General features: G+C 35.6%; 1 protein-coding gene across 1 annotated transcript; it reads right to left on the bottom strand.

Moving 5' to 3' along the window:
• Window positions 1-1,677: 1,677 nt before the first annotated feature.
• LOC138709342 (uncharacterized) lies at window positions 1,678-12,188 on the bottom strand. The gene is made up of 2 exons (XM_069840044.1): window positions 12,055-12,188; window positions 1,678-4,681 (listed from the first exon to the last, which is right to left on the bottom strand). The coding sequence occupies exon 2, from the start codon at window positions 4,655-4,657 to the stop codon at window positions 3,386-3,388; it is 1,272 nt and encodes a 423-aa protein (XP_069696145.1). The 5' UTR covers window positions 4,658-4,681; window positions 12,055-12,188; the 3' UTR covers window positions 1,678-3,385.
• Window positions 12,189-21,088: the final 8,900 nt, after the last annotated feature.

Raw genomic sequence — 21,088 nt, forward strand, 5'->3', positions numbered from 1 at the left:
GGACAATATTTATAAAAACAGCTTTTGACAGTGACTAACTAGAAATATGCATTTTTTTCTTACTCAAAAGACAGAAAAAGTGACTGGTAATTCAACAACCCCTATAATTGCGTGAAAAGACAGGGGTTCTCAACCTTTTGAAGATTATGAGCACCGCCCCATGTAATACTAAATGAGCGAGCACCATGAAATCGCATAGGTTCAATAGACCTATAGGAATAAATAAATAAATATATATATATATATATATATATATATATATATATATATATATATATATATTTTTTAAAACACTCATCAGGAATAACATCCTCTGAACTATAATGTTACTCAGAATTTCAGAGATGTCCAAGGACAAGTCCCATGTAGCTACACATGAATAGTCATAAGGCTTATGTGAATTACCTGCTGAATTTTACGTTTATTCTCATGCATATTATATAACAACAATGACATTTACTTACCTATCATATAACAAAGTACTATTAATTACACTCCAAGGGGTTTATTGCTACATATCATGTAAGATGCATATTACTCTGTTGCTACTAATGCGGTACCTCCCGAAATTAAACGTGGTTATATTAGGCAGAATATTTTAATGTTACTGCAGAAATTTATTCAAGACAGACAATCAAGAGATGTGAAGGGAAAATTTGAAGTTAATTTCCTAAGACACTGCGGAGATCTGAAATTTGAATGGTTAGAGGTTAAAGACATAGTCTGATTAACTACGATCAAATAGAACGTAGGTTTGACCCCCCTAAAACGTGATAAAATAATTTCAAGTTTACCAAAAAAAAAAAAATTCATGAATAGTGTTAGTTATAACTCCCATAATAATTGTCATTTTGTTTTATTATAGGGTAAAAAGTAAAGAATATTATACTGTAATGTAAAGTTATTTTCAGTTTTTTTTATTGGTGTTATATATGTTCCGTTTATCTAGTTTCTTCTTTTTACTGTAAATTCTTAAAAGAAATCTGCTTAATGAATATTGTTCGTGTAACTGATTTTTGTTGTTGTTGTTGGTACCTCTATAACCTCTATTAGATGCTTTATGGTTGTGCTAACAGATGGAGTTATTTGTCAACAATGTGAAACTGAAACGTGTATTCCTGCCCAGCGACAGTCCTGATGTATTAACTGATTTTTTTGCACAATCATGTTCTTTTTGCATACTTACCTTCATTGTTGCATGCCACGTAACTTGAATATACAACACGTTCAACGGTTACTACCGAAACGCTGAAATTAACAGTGCAGTAAGTTACTTACAACACAGCTGTTGTAAGTAAATTCTCTACAAATTTTACATAATAGTTACTTGTAAATTAAAAAAAAAAAAGAACAAGAACTCTGACAGAACAAGCTGTAACTTCATTTATTAACATTAAAATTGAACGTGAAGTTTGAACAACTATTAAATGCTATGGGATAAAAACTGTCATTCACTTTATTTTTTATTTCTATTTTATTGTGCTTCCTCAAATTAGAGGCTGCCATTAGACAAAGCATACAAAACAATATAGATGATGAAAGATAACACAGTAAGAAAGAAAGTGAACAAGTACGCAAAAAACAAACAATGACAATTAACGGAATAAAAAAGTTACAAGTAAGAAGCAATGAAAGCTAATAAGAGAAAGAAAAAGGATAATGTTGTGTTATAAAATCTATAGAAAAAGATTCAGACACTTCAATTTTGTATATTGCAACAGCTTTTTATTTATTTGAACAATGCATACCGGTACACATAAAAGACAGTCGTATCCAACAAATCAAACAAAAGAATATAAAAACACGGTCACCTAGAAAATTGCATATTGTCATTAACAAAATGACAAATGTTCAGTGAAAAATTAATACATAAATAAAATACATAATAAATAAAATTAAGATATTATAACTTATGATTGTGCGAAAATTAATATCCAATACACGGGCGTTAAGTGCATAACACAGTTTTTTTTTTCAAACTTTCCCTCGCCTCTGTTACAGAACACTTACCACCTAGTATCGCAAAATACTATTGTGTAAATGTTTATCTTATAAACATTGGCAATGATGAATATAAAAGTTGTTTAACATTACCAAGCACTTGTTCCTACCAAACAAAACACGAACTTCTCTGTCAGGTCGTCGGAAGTTGGTCAGAAAAATATGGGCATAGCGTTATCATTCAATTTAGTGAGGTGACCTACTTAGGTGCGTTTTCTGGACTCTGTCAGTTATACTTTATTAATTTTTTCTGGGACTCTTTTGAAACTTGAATATTGAGTTAGCCTATAGGTATAACGCAACTAGGAGTGTGATTTTTTGGTATTAATGATATACGCGAAATGGGTTAAAACAAAGTTGTATGCATGAAAAAGTGCAAATCCCTTCATGAAATTCCAAAATTAAGTTAAATATATAAGCGAATTTTCGCGAAATTTATAGAAATCCACATAATTACATCATAATCACGATAGTTTTAATAAAAAAACAGGTTTAATTGAGAATTCGGACGAAAAGTGATTCTTTTTTCCAAATAAAAATGTATTTTTTTTTTTCGTTGTAAAATACACCTGAGCATTTCTACATATCTGGTCGCTCAGCATTACGTACGTGTGACATCTGATAATGATGTACGCATAGTTTCAAAAGAATACTTCTAGGGAGCAGCGCAAGCATACAACGGTCATTTCTCTTTCCCGCAACAACTACAGGTATCCTACAAGCAAAACTCAGCTCGGACTATTAGCGGCGCGCATGCTATACCCCTCTTATCCCCCCTGCAGTAGGCGTGAGAGCATGCTGGGAACGGGAGCATACGTCATCTGCGCGAAACAGTCAAGCCCGCTGGTTACTGCGCATTGAGTTTTCCTTGTTGGATGCCTATACCTTCGTGTGATCAGGAAGGCATTGCCGTCACCCCCTCACAGTCGAATGAAATTTAATTATGAGTTTGATTAATGATGCAAACAATTTTCTGTTGGTTTCAAAGGAAATGTTTCAATAATACAGCAATTTAAAAATGTTATTTTTATTATTTATTTAAGTTTCTTTAGGACGTGAAATTGCTTGTTTTTTGTGAAATATTCACCGAAATAAAATCATTTTATTCAACTAAATCAGGGTAAAATATTCACTATAAAATCACACTTCTTGCCATAATATTTCTTAGTTAAGTGCCTTTCAACATAGTCAACTTTTGCGATATTAATTATATTTCGTGTGGAGAGTTAAAACGATCTACAGCAATGGCCGACCCAGACGAATTAAGGAACACTTTTTAAGTTTTGAAAATGTTTCTCATCAAAATCGGGCACTGATTATGACTATTGTATAATAGAGCCCGGATAACCACAGACTAAAATTGATGGAAAACAAAAGAGAGATTTTATAACCATCCCCTTTTTACAAACTCTTGTACAACAAACTTAATTTTCTTTTCAAAAAGTTTCCCACCGTAATTGTTTTGAATCATTACAGCAGCGTCGCAGTTTGACAAATCCGGAACTTTGCTTTTATCAGCAGTTATGAACTTTACCATAAAGAGGAGATGAGCGAGTTCTGCTGGTGCTGCTTCACTGAGTTCTTCTTGAAAATGACTATAAGAGAACGCAGCAGTGTTACACTTCAAGTCAGTAAGACAGTCCATGAAATTCTGGTGATATAATCGTATGAGACTGTCACAATGCTTCTCAATCACGCCATCAGCTGCACTACTGTACAGGAAGAATATCAAATCACTTACGGGAGAGGAATAGAGCGTAAGCTGGAAGTCTACGAACTTTATGTCGACTGGATTTTCAAATTCGACATCACTATCTCTGTACTTGAACATCATGTTGTTTACCCAAAAATCATTATGTATAAATGCAGCAAAAGGTTCTCTTGGTACAGGAGGCAATGGATTTGCCATGATCATAATGTTTTCTCGTAAAGCACTCTCTATCTTCTCGATGTATGGCAAGCATTCTGAAATGTCTCCAATGTCTTTGACTGTTGACAAGATCCACGTTTCCCTTAGCTCGTCGTTCGTGATACCTCCCAGAGAGAAGCGATCACAGGCCTTAAGTACTGTTTCCTGAAAGACCTTGGGCTTCAAAAGTTTGAGAGCAACAGACAACGCGTGGAACCTAGCTAACTGAACCACTCCCAGTTCCATATGCTGAAGGTTCAAGCCTTTCAAACGATCCCCTGTGTGATACCCAGATAGTTTTAGGTTCTCCAGAAGTATGACTGCTGTGTTATCTGCTTTTAAACACGTATCTCCTGTTTTATTTGTTCGAGCACCGTAGAATTTTGGGAACACGTTCACGAATTTGCTCCTGAGAACTCCTTTCTCCTTCTGAAGTCGTTCATATTCCACACTCACAAGTTGATACGCCTTTGCCTCCTTGTTGAATGTCACATCTGTGTCAAATGAAAAGCGAAGGAATTCTGATGGTGGTACTTCTTTTATTACTAGGTGGAGAGTGCTTTTCTTATCTTTTTGTTGAACGTTGATTTCTGCAGCCAGGATGGTGCTGCCATAGTTTTCTCCAGGCTGAGTGAGTGGCCATGTCTTAAAATTCTCAACTTTCACATCTGATCCCAGTTGTGGGTGAAGGAGATACTCTAATTCTTCTTTTGTTATTTCGACTGTGGTAAACTGAGATACTTCCATAATTAATGGCTATGACGTTGATACCTGAGGGTGGAAAAATTGAAAAACATAATTAATACCATTACTAAAGTGAGTACATAAAATGTACCCATAAGGCTAATTCACACGGGGATAGTTTACAGGAGTCAAGTGCTTGGAGCAAGTCGACTTTCCTTCAACTTTCCCCGTGCGATATGGTCGAGACAGTCAAGTTATGACTTGGCGGTCAAGAAGAATTTGAGTTGACGACCCGTTAACTTTCGTGTCCACTTTCCCGTCACGTGACCAACTTGACTCCACCACTTCCCGCATGTGAATGCGAACTTGTAGCAACTTGGCAAGTAGAAAGTTTGTAGTTTTAGACCTATTGTCGAAGTAAATTAATAATTATTAATAATGAGAGCCCCTAAGTGGAATTCCAACGATATCATAAAGTTTTTGGAACTGTATGAGAAGTATGAACTTGTATGGAATATACGTGACAAAGAATACCTCAATAAAAACAAGCGGGAATTATTCCAGAAACTAGTCAGTGAACTCATGGAACAAGGCTTAGAAAACATAGACGTAGAAGTGGTTCGAAAAAAGTAAAAAAAAAAAAACCTTAAAATAGGACTCATTCTGAGATGTTGCCTGTATTCTGCAGGATCTTCTTCAGCTAATTCTTTCAACAAGGTGTTAAATGCACCGTGCATAATTCTTCTACGAATCTATTTTTTAATCCATGTTCTCTTTTCCTTTTTTTCAATAATATTTTGTAATTCATACAATAACAAGGCGCCAATTAGCTGCACACATGCTTGAATATGTGCTGGTGGCATCTTCAGTTTCACCAAATTAAAAATGCCAGTTCACTATTGATTTTTATTAACTGTAACAGAATACAAGAATTCAAACACCACTACAAATACAACATTCAGCGCGCGCTTTTTTTCAAGCATGGTTTCAAGTTTAATGTCTCCGAGTGATCACAAATATAGCGTCAAGTTTAGAGGCTTTAAGCACTTGACTCCTGTAAACTATCCCCGTGTGACTCGGGTTACACACATAAAATATTTAAATGCAGTGAATACTGTTTATTTATAAATACTGTGAAATCGTACATTATAAGGAAGACATAGTTAATCTTATCAGACGCGAGTTCTAGTGGTAAATGGGTGGTAGATATGGAGGAATAATTTGAATATCTAAGTCACTAAGGTAGAAGAACCTATGGACTAACAAGGAATCCAGTGGACTTGCAAGCAATTCTCACCTCTATTTATTTATCTATAATTCCCACAGTCAATAGCTTGCATAATAAACTATAAGGTAATAGTTCTATTCTTCATCTTGCTTTGTGAGACTATGGTAAAGTATCCAGAGGACATTCATGTAGGGTACTCAAATATCTCAGATCTAAAAACTTTCCAATTTAGTATGTTAAAATTCTATATCATTATTTGGGTATGGAAAATGATATCACAACTAATCTCGCAGAATTTGACTTATTTGAATAGGCTATTGTCTTGTCGACCAATGATTCCCGAAGTAATTCCTTCTGATAATATAAACATACAGGATGATTCACGAGGATTTACTGTCCCTTACGGAGCTTATTTCCGAAGACATTCTGAGCAAAAAATGTCATATAAACTAGTGTTGTGGGATTTAATCGATTAATCGATCAATTTCTGTTGTAAGATTAATCGATCAGAAATATTTAATCGAATAATCGAGTCGGTTAAAATTAATCGGTTGTAGTTGATATTAATTATTATTTTGTTAATACAAACTCATACTAAAAATTCCGATATCTCTCTCTCGGAAATCGCTTACTTAAAAGCACAATAGTGCTGTTATTTTCTAACTTAAACCAGATAGCGTAGGGAAAATCTTTGCACAAACACTTCAGAAAAGGATATGAGGACAGTGACCTGGTCAACCTCTATTGAAAGTTGAAACACAATGCGAAACCCTTATTAAGTTTTATGGTTTTCCAAGAAAACTTCCGTCTTTTTGTCAGCTCATCTTCCTAGCGTATGAAATACAAACTTTTCTGGGAAGCGTCTCCTTCATTCCTTATAAAATAGCCATGTCTACACTGTGTGCAAGTGTGAGCGTAACTAACTTCTTCTTTTTCTAAAATCTGATAATTCGGATTACAATAGGGGCCAGGCTTCTGTTTCGGCCGCTGTAGTTTGCAGTTGCAGTTTCTGTACTGAGTTTGTACATGAAGGTTGTGTGTTTAGTTTGATAAAGAGAATAAATCAGTTTTCTGTACTCTGTGAAAAGTGTAAATTCCATTATGTCATATGAGAATTTGAGAGGTAAACTCGGTGAAACGTTTGGATTTAAATTGAATGATCGTGGAGAAGTGCTTGACAGAAAAGAAGTAAAGAATCAAGTTCCTAAAGTCGTATGATTTGTAACAATTTTTGTGGTAGGGCCTAAGTGCGTAAGAATTCTGTCAATTTTATTTAAAAATTGAAAAACAAAAGCAATTAACAACACATTTTTAGCTTCAAGACACTAACCAATTAAAGAAATGACACTTCTGAATAGTTCATTCTCTATTTGTAATATTTTTTAACCGTAAAACTAAAGGAAAAAGGTATTTTACTAACAACTTCAAATTAATATAATGTAACTTTGAAAATATTGCGATTAGGACAGATGTTTATATGACATTTTTTGCTCAGAATGTCTTCGGAAATAAGACGGTAAATCCTCGTGAATCACTCTGCATTTCTCGCACTACATAATTTGCCACATGAAGAAAACCTACTAAACTGCTCCTATATTTACACTGATTTCGATTTGGAAAGCAACATTTTTTTCTATATGCATAAATAAAGGTAAATATTCTCTGTGCAATTTAAGGTTGTCATTTCTGTTTCTTTGTTTCACTGCCAGGCTAGGTTAGTTAGTGTATCGGAAGTCACTCTCCGAGGATAGCGCCTACCGCAAGGCAATCTGCTAAACATAAAGCTCGAGAAGAGCCAGGCCGCTGAAGAGAGCTCGGTTTGGCTCGAGATTTTACTTAGGCAGGAAGGAGAACTGGGAGCCGAGCCAAGAGCCTTGTTTTCTCATGTCTAAAGGCAGACCATTTGATCACTAATTTTGAAATTAAAAATACGTAAAATAATAGTTAACATAATAATAATAATAATAATAATAATAATAATAATAATAATAATAATAATAATAACAACAATCTGTGGCGTCATAGTACTTGAAAGACCCAAACCGACCAGCCAACTACTGGACTCATGTTCACATGCCTAAGCAGAGGTGGACGATCATCCAACCAGAATGGGGGTATCGTATGGTTAGCACGATGATCCTCCCAGCCGTTATACTGGCTTTCGGAACTGGATTGCGCTACCTATCGTAGCTCCCCAAGTGCATCACGATGCTGGGTGGGCACCGGTCCCATACACTGGCCGAAATTTCTTCCCCCATGACGATTCGAACCAGCACGCATTCCGTAACGCGAGTCTTAGGCAGGCTGCCTTATATCACGACGCCACGGCGCGGGACTAATAATTAACAAGTCTATTTTAATACTATACATCTACATAATTTAAGTATTATTTTTTCTTATTTATGGGCGAAATCCACTTTTGTTCGGTTAATATATACTGTACGTGCAAACATTTAATTGTAATTATATTTTCTGAAGTTAAACGCGTCTTAAATAACTTACAATTAAAATGAAATTATATTCTCGACGAGAGAGAGTGATTCTGGATCCTTAAATTTATTACTTAATTTACATAATGTTAATAAGTCATTATTCATACAGTTTATTCATTTCTCATTGTGTACCAATTATAAAGTAGTAGTATTGGTAACTTAGTATTATGGTGATGCAAAAATCGATTTTGAAATTTAATGAAAATATGCGTTTTAGTTATTCATACTACTGGACGTTATTCTGACATGCTATCTATCTGTAAGTTATAAGCCATTTCTCTGAAACCATTGAACGATTTTTTTTTACAAACAGTCAATTTAGTTAGAAATTACATATATGAAACATCGTATTTATAACGAAATATGATGTCATTTATTTAAAAAGGACTAAAATGATAATTTATTCAAAATTATCTCAAATTATTTCTTCTTCGGGGTAATTTCACAGTCACTCACGTTACATTCAGACACAATTATGAACGTATTAGATATACATGTATACACACATAGTGTTATGCCAAAGGGCAGGTCTCTCACTGCAAACCCAACATTCTCCAATCTTTTCTATTTTCTATTTTCTGCCTTCCTCTTTGTCTCCGCATAAGATCCATGTATCTTAATGTCGTCTATCATCTGATATCTTCTTCTGCTCCGAACTCTTTTCCCGTTCACCATTCCTTCCAATATATCCTTTAATAGGTAGTTTTTTCTCAGCCAATTCCTGTTTTCTCTTCCTGATTAGTTTCAGCTCATTCTTTCTTCACTCACTCCTTCCAACACAGCTTCATTTCTTATTCTGTCTGTCCACTTCACACGTTCCATTCTTCTCCATATCCACATTTCAAATGCTTCTAGTCGCTTCTCTTCACTTCGTCGTAATGTTCATAGTAGTTCTGCTCAATATAATGTCACATTCCACACAAAGCACTTCACTAGTCTCGTCCTTAGTTTTTTTTTCCAGAGATCCGCAGAAAATGCTCCTTCATTATACTAAAACAAAAACTAAAGAAAGTTTTTCGACTTATTTATTGCATTTTGGAATATTCTTAATGGCAGTAACCAGTAATCAGGAATATAATTATTTTTGTGATTTTTTGATGAAATAATTGTAACTTACGTTACACAAAATTAAATGTGAATTACTATAGTCAAGATGCTGTTATTCCCGGCGTGACTCCTCCTCTTTGCTTACGTCTTAGGAAGTGAAGCCTCTATAAAGTCTAGGTAGGTAGTATCGTTCGCCAGTTTTGTTCTTTCGTTACCGAGCTACCATACGAGGAATCTATTTGCCACACCGTTAAACATTATCATTTCGTAGCTCCTATGATAATAAATCAAACCCACTGTAATTCAGAAAATAATTGAGCGGCAAATAACGTCTTCGTGTGCTTTCTACGAACGCCAACGAAAGAACCAAAATGGCGGGCGATTATATTAAGTATTTATCGAGCCTTAAGAAATGAATAACGTCTTCATCAACGAATCACAAGACGCACACGTTTTAATGTAGCCGACTTGCAACGCGATTGGCTGCCGGAAATTAGAGCGACGGGACTATAAAACTATTTCATCAATAAATTATCAATTTAATTATATTCCCGGTTACTGGTTACTGCCATGAAGAATGCTCCTAAATACAAAAAATAAGACGAAAAAACTTTATTTTTTGTTTTAGTATATCTATACTTGTTTCTTTGAAAGATGGGACATGACAGTTAAGCGGCCGAGCTTGGAACTACAGTGCTATGTTGCCAATATGGACTACCACAATGTCAGCTGATGGAAGCTAGTAATTGACGTTAAGATGGCTGACGTTAAAACATTCATTGACAGTTGACGCGAAGGTAAGAAAACAATACAAAAATCGACAGAGAATCAAAGACGAAAAGTACCAATGCTAACATTGTGTGCACCATAAATGTCGCCAAGAGAGCTATTAAGCACTCGCCACATGGGAAAGGTAAGTTTGGCAACTCTACCGTTGTTACCATAGCAACAGACCTACCACGCTATGTGACATTCAGTTGTTTTTCCGATCGCAATGCTCCTGTCATGTCCCATCTTTAAAAAAAAACAGGTATAATAAGTTAAAAAATGTGTCTGAATGTAACCGGGGCGGTTATTCAGGTGAAGTAGGTGAAGTACCATTTCACCTATTTATGTGTAAAACACAATTTTATCTCGTATTAATAATTAATTCTAGTTATTACCGGTACCGTATTTCTAAAATAAAAAAAAGTTTTCTTTTCAGTCGTTATGAACAGTGTTTAGTTGTATAAATAGTACCTGTAACCGTCCGCTGAATAGAATAATGTCAACTGTTACGAGCGCCGAGCGGTGTCTATTGAAACTTACAATACTGTAGAGGTGAAATTATTTGGGTTCCCATTCTCATACAGCACTTGGTTTCCATGGTAACGTGACGTCACGCACTAAAGAAAGATTGTACGAGTGAAGTGCGTTTCTGAGTCTTTCAGTTATGAAGAATTGTCAGACTTGTAGGTGGAGCAACCAGTTTGCAGATCTAACGGTACTAATAATAGAGAAGGGTTGCAGCTGATCTCCAAGTCCGGGGGCTATTGTTTAAGGACTGTGAAATTTTATACAGTATGTACTACCTGACTCGAGAACAGTATTCTCATTCCCTGTATCTTAGCAGTCGCTCCTGCAGTGGTAAATTAGCTGGCTCTATGTTATTTTATAAGGAATACACCGCACATACATTAGCAAAGTTTAAAAGTTGTTTTCCGCGGCGTGTATTATTTCTTCTCATGAGCTCTTGTATTTGAACGTTTAACGCGCGCGTAAATGTACACATGTAGTTTAATACTGTGTACGTATATATTAACTTATTATTTATTGTGCTTAGAGTGTACTAGTGATAAGTGTATATAGTGTATTAATCCTACATCTAAGTATGTATTATATGTTTAATCAAATACAAGTACTTAGGTACCGGTACCAGTACATAGAAAATGTTGATAAATGAGTGCGAAATATGTATCCCGAAAATGACACAGTTGTAATTTATTAGAAATGTCGTTTTGTAGGCTTAAATATGAGCATAAAAAATTCTTGATGATCTACAGTTCCATTTGTTCTTTGTTTTAAAAAGTGCTAAGAAAACAGAGAAGTTGTATAAAATAACTTTTAAAATTCTTCCGATGAAAGAAGCTTTTCTGATTGAAAATATTGAAAATTTCACTCAGAATGCTACATCACAGGAGGGACTTTGATCATTAGCCCCATAATTTTGCATAGAATATACTGTCCATCCTCAGTTAAATCAGACATTTTATGTAGACATCATCGACAGGTTTGCTGCCTTAAAAGATAGGAGGATTGACTTGGTATGTAAGAAATTGGTTGAGTCCTGAAATAAATTAGTTTTCCTGTTGGATGTGTCTAGAACTATTACAATTGTACGTAGTTTACGAATAGTAGGTCTACTCATTATATTGGTAAAATTGTTGATGCATTTGTTTATGTGAACAGCACTTCACCTATTTTTTTGACGGCGAGCCGCTACTGAATGTAACGTGAGTGACTGTGGAATTACCCTTCAGTTTTTTTTATTAAATTATCTTGTGCAGTTTTATTCTACCTATATTACTATTTTTAATTTTGTAGATATACTTTACTACTTCTGAAGTAATAATTTTAATCAGTTAAACACGTTACTATGATTTCAATTTATTAATTCTACCGACATTAGGCTACTTAATAAACATTTAACTTACTGCTCCGTTAATATGCAGATGCACCATAAAATTGAATATGTAGTTGCAGCTCAAGTTACTTTAGCTGTCTCACTTCGAATCAACAATGATTCATGACCGTGCTAGGAGACAACTGAGTACAGGGTATCACTGCGCTAACCTAGCGCAAGCAGTCAAGTATTCACTCCAGCTGATTGTCTCCGGTCTCGTAATTTGTCGGCCTCCAACCGACCTTGCTCAAAATGACTCTCCCCATCACGCAAAGTACTTGGAGTCTTATGCAAACATTTCTAAACACTGAACGAATATGGGGCTTTTCCTTTACGAACATTTCATGACTAACAATACATATTTATTACACATGCACGATACTTTTGTTGTAGCAGCAGGCCTTTGTAATGGAGAACAATATATTCATAACCATAACACACTGACGTCACCTTCTTGCAACATACATCTAAAGTTTTCTGTTATCAGTAAAAATCCGAAGAGACTTTATGGTTGTTAATGAAATAGGACGACAGCTATGTATCATGTGTACAAAAACAAGCAGACTTTTAAGTGATGTGTTTGTTTATAGTCCGTTAATTTTAACGTACATGCTTTTAAATCAATAAAATAAAACAATTAAAATAAAATATTTAATTAATTATAATAATTATTTATTTATTTAATCTGGCAGAGCTAAGGCCAGTAGGCCTTCTCTTCCGCCCAGCCAGACTCTAATTCTAATTGAATACAATTGCTTACATAGTTATTACATTAATATCTAGACCATAAAACAACATGAAAGTAAATAATGAAAGTTGGATAAGTAATGTTAGTGTGACAATAATAAACATTGGTAAGAAATAGTTATAATAATAATAATAATAATAATAATAATAATAATAATAATAATAATAATAATAATAATAATGAGATAATTTAGATATTTATCTGTGATATATATATATATATATATAACCATTAAACATTGAGAAACCTGAAACAGCTATTATTGTTAACAAGAATTGTTAGAAAAATATTTCGTTAGCCTATTCTTAAATTGATTTGATGTCTGACAGTCCCTGACATTACTCGGTAGGGAATTCCAAAGTCGAGGAACAGCCACAGTGAAAGAAGATGAATATGAGGATGTTCGGTGGGAGGGAATGGATAATATTGAGGAATGTTGTGATCGTGTGTCTAGGTTATGATGGGTGGATAAATTTTGAAAACGAGACGCAAGATAGACAGGAGTGGAGAAATGCAATATGTGAAAGAGAAGGGAAAGACAGTGGATTCTCCTACGATCTTCTAGACGGAGCCAGGATAACATTTCGAGGGATGGTGTTACGTGATCAGCCCGGCGAATATTGCAGACGAAACGGACGCACATATTATGAACACGTAGTCTCTGTGCCGAAGTAACGCTTAGGTCAGTAAGCAGAATATCACAGTAATCGAAGTGGGGCATCACGAGTGTTTGCACTAAATTTTTTTTTTCATGGAAAAGGGTAGAAAATTCTTCAATCGCCTAAACGAGTGGATTAATGAGAATATTTTTTTGCAGGTTTCTGCAACTTGAATGTTCCAATTTAAACTTTTATCCATATAAATACCTAGATTCTTTACTGATTCACTGAACGGAATTTCGGTGCCGTATATTTTAATCGGGGACAAATTTGGTATGGTAATAGTGCTTAACAAACGTGAATGGCCCACAATGATTGACTGTGATTTTTCTGGATTTAGTTTAAGTCGGAATTTCCGTGTCCATGTCCAGATTGAGTCCAGATCGTCATTAATTTTAGTTATTGCATCATTTATTTCGTCAGTGTGGAATTTTATGTATATTTGAAGGTCGTCTGCATAAAGATGAGCGGACTTCATTTTTAAATGAGAAATTGTCTTTACACCTCTATATTTTCGGTGAGGGCCATGCGTTTGGAATAATTAATTGTTACGACTGTGTAGTGGCTGGGCTCCCTCGAACCACAAATCCAGCATAGGGTTGACATTTTAGATTTAATTAACTTGTAGGAAAATCACACCCGTCCATATCCGTATTCCTAGAAAAATTACAATAGGCTATACATCTTGATTACCAACTTTTAACACTATATCACTTCGGAATATGTGGGCCTATTATATGTCTTTCTCGTGTTAGATTTTACCGTACTGTACTTGGTTAACATGTTTCGGCCTGTTATTGGCCTTCTTCAGAACTCAAGACCAATAACAGGCCGAAACATGTTAACCAGGTACAGTAATCTAACACGAGAAAGACATATAATAGTCTACATATTCCGTAAAAAATTACAAAATGAAGTGGCTGAAGTAAATCTGAAAATTCAGACTCTAGAGCAGGCCTGGACACATAACTCCATTGAATCACTCCAGATTTCCAGATTACTGAGAAAAGCGCCGAACAGAGAAAGGGTGTGTTAGAGTGAAATACCAGTCATTTTGGGTGTCATAAAAGCAGAGTGTAAAGGTAAGCGTTCACTACATAGTAACGCACGCATCGCACGAATCGCACGGATCGGAAAAAGACTATCTTTGCTGTAATTGTTATGTAACCGCGTTCACTACATCGTATCGGACGCATCGCCTCACGGCAAATCCGTCCACGTTTCTCCGATGAGCAACTTTTCCGATGCGTGCGATCATGGCCTTCTTTAATAAATCAATTTTAATTGATCAACTGTTACTATTATCCGAGGTCCCGGGATCGATACCCGGCCCCGGAATAATTTTTCCCTTGAAATTATTCAGAGATTAAGGGTATTTGAGAATAAGGTGCTTATGAAAATATTTGGGGCTATAAGGGATGAAGATACAGGAGAATGGAGAAATTTACACAATGCAGAACTGCACGCATTGTATTCTTCACCTGGCATACAGTAATTAGGAACATTAAATCCAGACGTTTGAGATGGGCAGGGCACGTAGCACGTATGGGCGAATCCAGAAATGCATATAGAGTGTTAGTTGGAGGTCGGAGAGAAAAACACTTTTGAGGATGCCGAGACATAGATGGGAGGATAATATTAAAATGGATTTGAGGGAGGTGGAATATGATGATAGAGACTGGATTAATCTTGCACAGGATAGGGACCGATGGCGGGCTTATGTGGGGGTGGCAATATACCTGCGAGTTCCCTAAAAGCGAATAATAATAATAATAATAATAATAATAATAATAATAATAATAATAATAATAATAATAATAATAATAAAGAAATAAGGAATAATGTCTAGCCACGCCCACTTTTTTGAGACAATTAAAGTAATTGCATAATGTAGGGTAAACTAGGGTCTGTTGGACAGTCGGGCATGTTGGACACTTTGTACTTTAACGTGTTACCTCGCCACTTGTGGGCACCACATTCTGCTAGAAGTCAATGACGGAAGTAGTCCCACTCGTGGCTACTTCCGCCACTTGTGGGCACCACATTCTGCTAGAAGTCAATGACGGAAGTAGTCCACTCGTGGGTACTTCCGTCATTGACTTCTAGCAGAATGTGGTGCCCACAAGTGGCGAGATAACACGTTAAAGTACAAAGTGTCCAACATGCCCGACTGTCCAACAGACCCAAATTTACCCTATGTCTTGGTCTTAATTTCACGCTTCGCCAATGATGCCATTATATTTTATTTAAGTGACACATCGAACCCATGTGGAAACTTGACCAGGAAGTTATCAAAACAGAGCAGAAGCCATAATATTTGTAAAGAGAACGTATGTAGCCTATTCTTCACCTGACATAATTAGGAACATTAAATCCAGACGTTTGCGATGGGCAGGGCATGTAGCACGTATGGGCGAATCCAGAAATGCATATAGAGTGTTAGTTGGGAGACCGGAGGGAAAAAGACCTTTAGGGAGGCCGAGACGTAGATGGGAGGATAATATTAAAATGGATTTGAGGGAGGTGGGGTATGATGATAGAGACTGGATTAATCTTGCACAGGATAGGGACCGCTGGCGGGCTTATGTGAGGGCGGCAATGAACCTTCGGGTTCCTTAAAAGCCATTTGTAAGTAAGTAAAGAGAACGTATGATCATTGGAACAGGCCCACAATCAAGCATGCAATATTCCAATTGAAGAGAAGAGTAGACCTACACTATACCTGACACGTATCAGATAGACAGAACAGGAACTAAGCTGTTGAGAGCAGCCTACATTTACATGCACTTTAGAAGGATTACAGAATTATATCGTTATAAACTATTTGACGCGAGCATGTTGTCTGTTCTACATACCAGTGGCGGCTGAAGCAACTTTGTCTGAGTAGTGCCAGAACATTCGTCAGAAACGAAAAGTAACGATAATGAATCTTTTATATCGTGAATATTTTATACAAATAATAATAATAATAATAATAATAATAATAATAATAATAATAATAATAATAATAATAATAATAATAATAATAATACATTTTTAAATTATGGCTTATTTAACGATGCTCGCAACTGCAGAGGTTATATTAGCGTCGCCGGTGTGCCGGAATTTTGTCCCGCAGGGGTTCTTTTACATGCCAGTAAATCTACTGACATGAGCCTGTCGCATTTAAACACACTTAAATGCCATCGACCTCGGCCGGGATCGAACCCGCAACCTCGAGCATAAAAGGCCAACGTTATTGACGCGAGCATGTTGTCTGTTCTACATACCAGTGGCGGCTGAAGCAACTTTTACCAACTGCACTACCGAGAGCGACTAATAATAATAATAATAATAATAATAATAATAATAATAATAATAATAATAATAATAATAATAACAATAATAATAATAATAGACCTAGTAACAAATTAATATCATAAATTCACGGAACTTTGAAGTTTTCTAAATTGTTCTATCCTTGAATTCAATTTTCCTGTAATTTTCAGCAAAGAGTTTAATGACTTTCTGGCTGCAATTGGGGATCATGAAAGGAGTTAGTAAAATTATACAATCTATACTAATAATAAAACTGTAACCAACATTTTTCTGGTAATTTTCGCTTTTGCACAAGTAAATGGTCTAAACACGTACAATCAACCATCCTGAGGCCGAAAACCGTATTTTTGAAATTTTTGTTTGTATGTCTGTCTGCCTGCCTGCCTGTATGTACTAGGTATGTATGCATGTACAGTATCTGTGTATGTGTGTATGTATGTATGTATGTATGTATTTTCAGATGGTTGTAGAACAGTTTATACTGTCGTAGTAGGCTACGAAGCGTGCATTCGTTTCTTTTATAGTAATAATGAAATCTGCCAGCGGTATGGCATAGTTGGGTGGCCTAGACATAGCATAGTTGCGCCCCGAAGAAATCAGGTAGTAGAATGGACATGACATAGTTGTGCCCTGAAGAAATCAGGTAGCAGAATGGACATTGCATAGTTGCGCCCCGAAGAAATCAGGTAGCAGAATGGACTTGGCATAGTTGCGCCCCGAAGAAGTCAGGTAGCAGAATGGACATGGCATAGTTGCGCCCCGAAGAAATCAGGTAGTAGAATGGACATGACATAGTTGTGCCCCGAAGAAATCAGGTAGCAGAATGGACATGGCATAGTTGCGCCCCGAAGAAATCAGGTAATAGAATGGACATGACATAGTTGTGCCCCGAAGAAATCAGGTAGCAGAATGGACATGGCATAGTTGCGCCCCGAAGAAATCAGGTAGCAGAATGGACATGGCATAGTTGCGCCCCGATGGGCATATTATACACGAAAGTGATCGTCATAAAATAAATAAATTAGGACTACTTAAAAATATTATAGTGGTAGCTACACTGAAATCAGGTAGCATATGATTAATTTTGCTATTTGAAGTGACACTTTTTTTATCGATCACACATAATAAATAAAATTAATTTTTTGTTTGTACACCGATATCTTTACCCTCCGGTAAAGGGTACAAACAGTATAAAAGCAGTTAATAAAGTACTGCCAACATCAAGGTGTTCATTTTAACGGTATCGATAATGAATATTAAATCGAATAAGAAATCAATAAGATTGGTTGATTATGAGTCTCGAGTTCCCGTAATGTCTTTTTGTCTACCTATTTCATCGGGGCGCAACTATGCCATGCCCCTTTTGTCTACCTGAAGCGGGGCCACAAAACAGGGACCCTTTTTTTATCTGCTGCATCTTATCTGACCGTGGGGCGCAACCATGCCCTCTGCCAGAAGCACAATTCATAAAATAATAAAATCAGCAGTAAAAAAGATAGAATTTATCGATGACAGGGTAGCCTATCTATCGTATTTAGTACTTAAGGGTAGATGGTACGATATCGTACTTATAAATGCGCTCACGCCCCTACAGAAGAGAAAGACAACCATAATTATAAAGGATAGCTTCTGTGAGGAATTGGAGTATACTTTTGATCAGTTATCTAGATATATGAAAATTTTATTGGGAAATTTCAATGCTCCTACTCTTAAAAAAAAAAACAACAAAAACAAAGGAATGATTCAAACTGGTGATTTTTTTTCATGTAGTTCGTATCATCACATCCTAAGCAATAAACTATAGACATTATAGTTCTGCGTCAACTGGATCACGCTGAAATCACTGCCTGTATATCAGGGCCGGGCATGAGAGCGGCTCCGCAAGGCACTTCAATTCCAAGCCAGAGCAGAACGCTCACTCATTGGCGGACTCGCATTACAGCTACCTTCCCTGCATTAATATAACAAGAGCCACGGTTGTTCTAGTCATTCAGTCTATCAGTACATAATAGTTTATAAGGATATTACATCAATCCATTATACATTACAGAATTTATAACACTCTTATTAATTTAATGGAATAAACTTCGCTCTATGCACACACACAAATCATTAGGCTTATTTACATAACCCATACGCACATACTGCAATCTCCTCACCACGGTTCTACGAGACAGGCGTATGGCTTCCACTTCCCCTACTTGCTGTGGACAGAGTTCATTTGCCAATATAATTAAACATCGCTTGATGAATTTACCTTCGTTGAATGTTTTCAATTCCTTTGCAATTTCGTGGCAAATTTTGTAGCTAATTCTCATAGCCGATTCACTAAGTGCATTATTGTCATTCTGTTAACATATAATATAATATAATATAATATAATATAATATAATATAATATAATATAATATAATATAATATAATATAATATAATATATAATGCAAGATATGATGATATGATATGATATAATATGATATGATATGATATATGACCATAAATTAATACAACTTAAAGAAAATGTTTCTCAGGTACATTATATTAGAGTATTTATTCGATATTTATATTTCATTATAAGTTATTATATTACATTTAGTAATATATAATTTTAAACTATACAAATATTATAATATATCATAGTATAGTATATTACAGTTCATGATATATAATATGATATATGATATATCATGAACTGTAATATAATACTATATATCATAATATTTGTATAATTAAAAATTATATATTACTAAATGTATAACCTATAATGCAATGTAAATATCAGATACTCTAATATAATGTATCTGAGAAACATTTTCTTTAAGTTGTATTAATTTAAGGCGTTCATTACCAACATATTTGTCATATTCAGTAGCATGTTGTAAAGAATAATGTCGTTAGATATTGAACCTTTTAATCAGTTGGGGTGTTTTATGCCAAATTAAACACTTTGCTAATCCACTGCTCTCTACCAAAAAGAACTCCTCCTCTCATGATACATTAAACGCATTGGGAATAGCGGGACAGTTTAGTGTATGAGCGGAAGCTCCGTCTTCAAAGTTCATCATACTGCAGAGTCACCACTGCACCGACACTGAATGACGTACAGTATGCATACGACAGAGCGCTCGCAAGACGCGCTCTTTAAAGCACACAGCACTCATTTCTCAGAATCACGTAATGTGCCCAGCCCTGCTGTATATTAAACTAGAAGCCTCCAAATGGTCCCTTTTCATTTGCACGCACATACAGTTGGTCTTATCGCATTTAAATCCAAAGATTGGGGAGATGTATTTAGCACATGGGGTGCACTGTATAGCTACTCCGTAGCAGCCAAGCAGTGTGTTGAAGAAAAGAAGTCACCATCGATGCCTAATTTTTGCACACTTGGAGTCGCATGTTGTCCATAGTTGTAGTCATTTCATGGTATTCACCTATCCCAGTCTCCGACATACATTCCCATATCATTATGGATCCTCGTCCATATTTTATTGTGGGCTGTAGATTCTTAGTTCCTCGTTCTTCTTTCTCCATACCTGTCGCTTGTCAGAAGAATCAAATAAGGGAAAAATCACACTCATCAGTAAATAATACTTGTTTCCAAAACTCACGTGGCTTGCTAACACACTGCTTTGCAAACTCTAACCTCTTCTTACTGTTCACTTTACTTACCCATGGCTTTTTCTAGCTTATACGTGCATTCAAACCAGCTCCATGTTACAGCATTTTAATGTATTTTTCTAATTAAACTTTTTAATATATCTTAAAATTGAGCGTTGCTAAGTAACGTTAGTATGACGTCAGAATTGTGTGTTGAATTTCATTCTTCTTTCTCACTGTCTGGAATAAATTAATATATTTTGGCCTTTTATAATATTCTTGTCACTTACACAAGGGTCATTACATCACCAATACTTTTGTCATATTCTCATATTTTCTATATATTATGGCACAGTCATAAAATAATTCGTTATACATCCGTTGATTTTGAAGAATGCACACTGTTCAAGATTTTTTAAAATCATTGTATGTAGTGTTTTCTTGACAGTCCGGGACAAATGCTTAAATACCTGATACATTTTCTTTACATTTTTGAACCCTATAAGGCAAAATGATTTCTATTGCAAGATAAATTATCTGTTTGTCAGTCAACTGTGCATATTTAAGATCCTGTCTAGCTTCCGTCAAGAATCTTGTGCTAAAAATGAAAACTCAACAGTCAACAAGGATGAAAGCTCCAAAGCCAATGCAGCTGGTGATATCGGCCATCAAGGATCTACGAGAGCCCGAAGGTCCTACTCCGAAGAAGATAGCAAAGTATATCATGTCGCGCTATCCCACTGATG

Source organism: Periplaneta americana, chromosome 11 (assembly GCF_040183065.1).
Source record: "Periplaneta americana isolate PAMFEO1 chromosome 11, P.americana_PAMFEO1_priV1, whole genome shotgun sequence".
Taxonomy (NCBI): Eukaryota; Metazoa; Arthropoda; class Insecta; order Blattodea; family Blattidae; genus Periplaneta; species Periplaneta americana.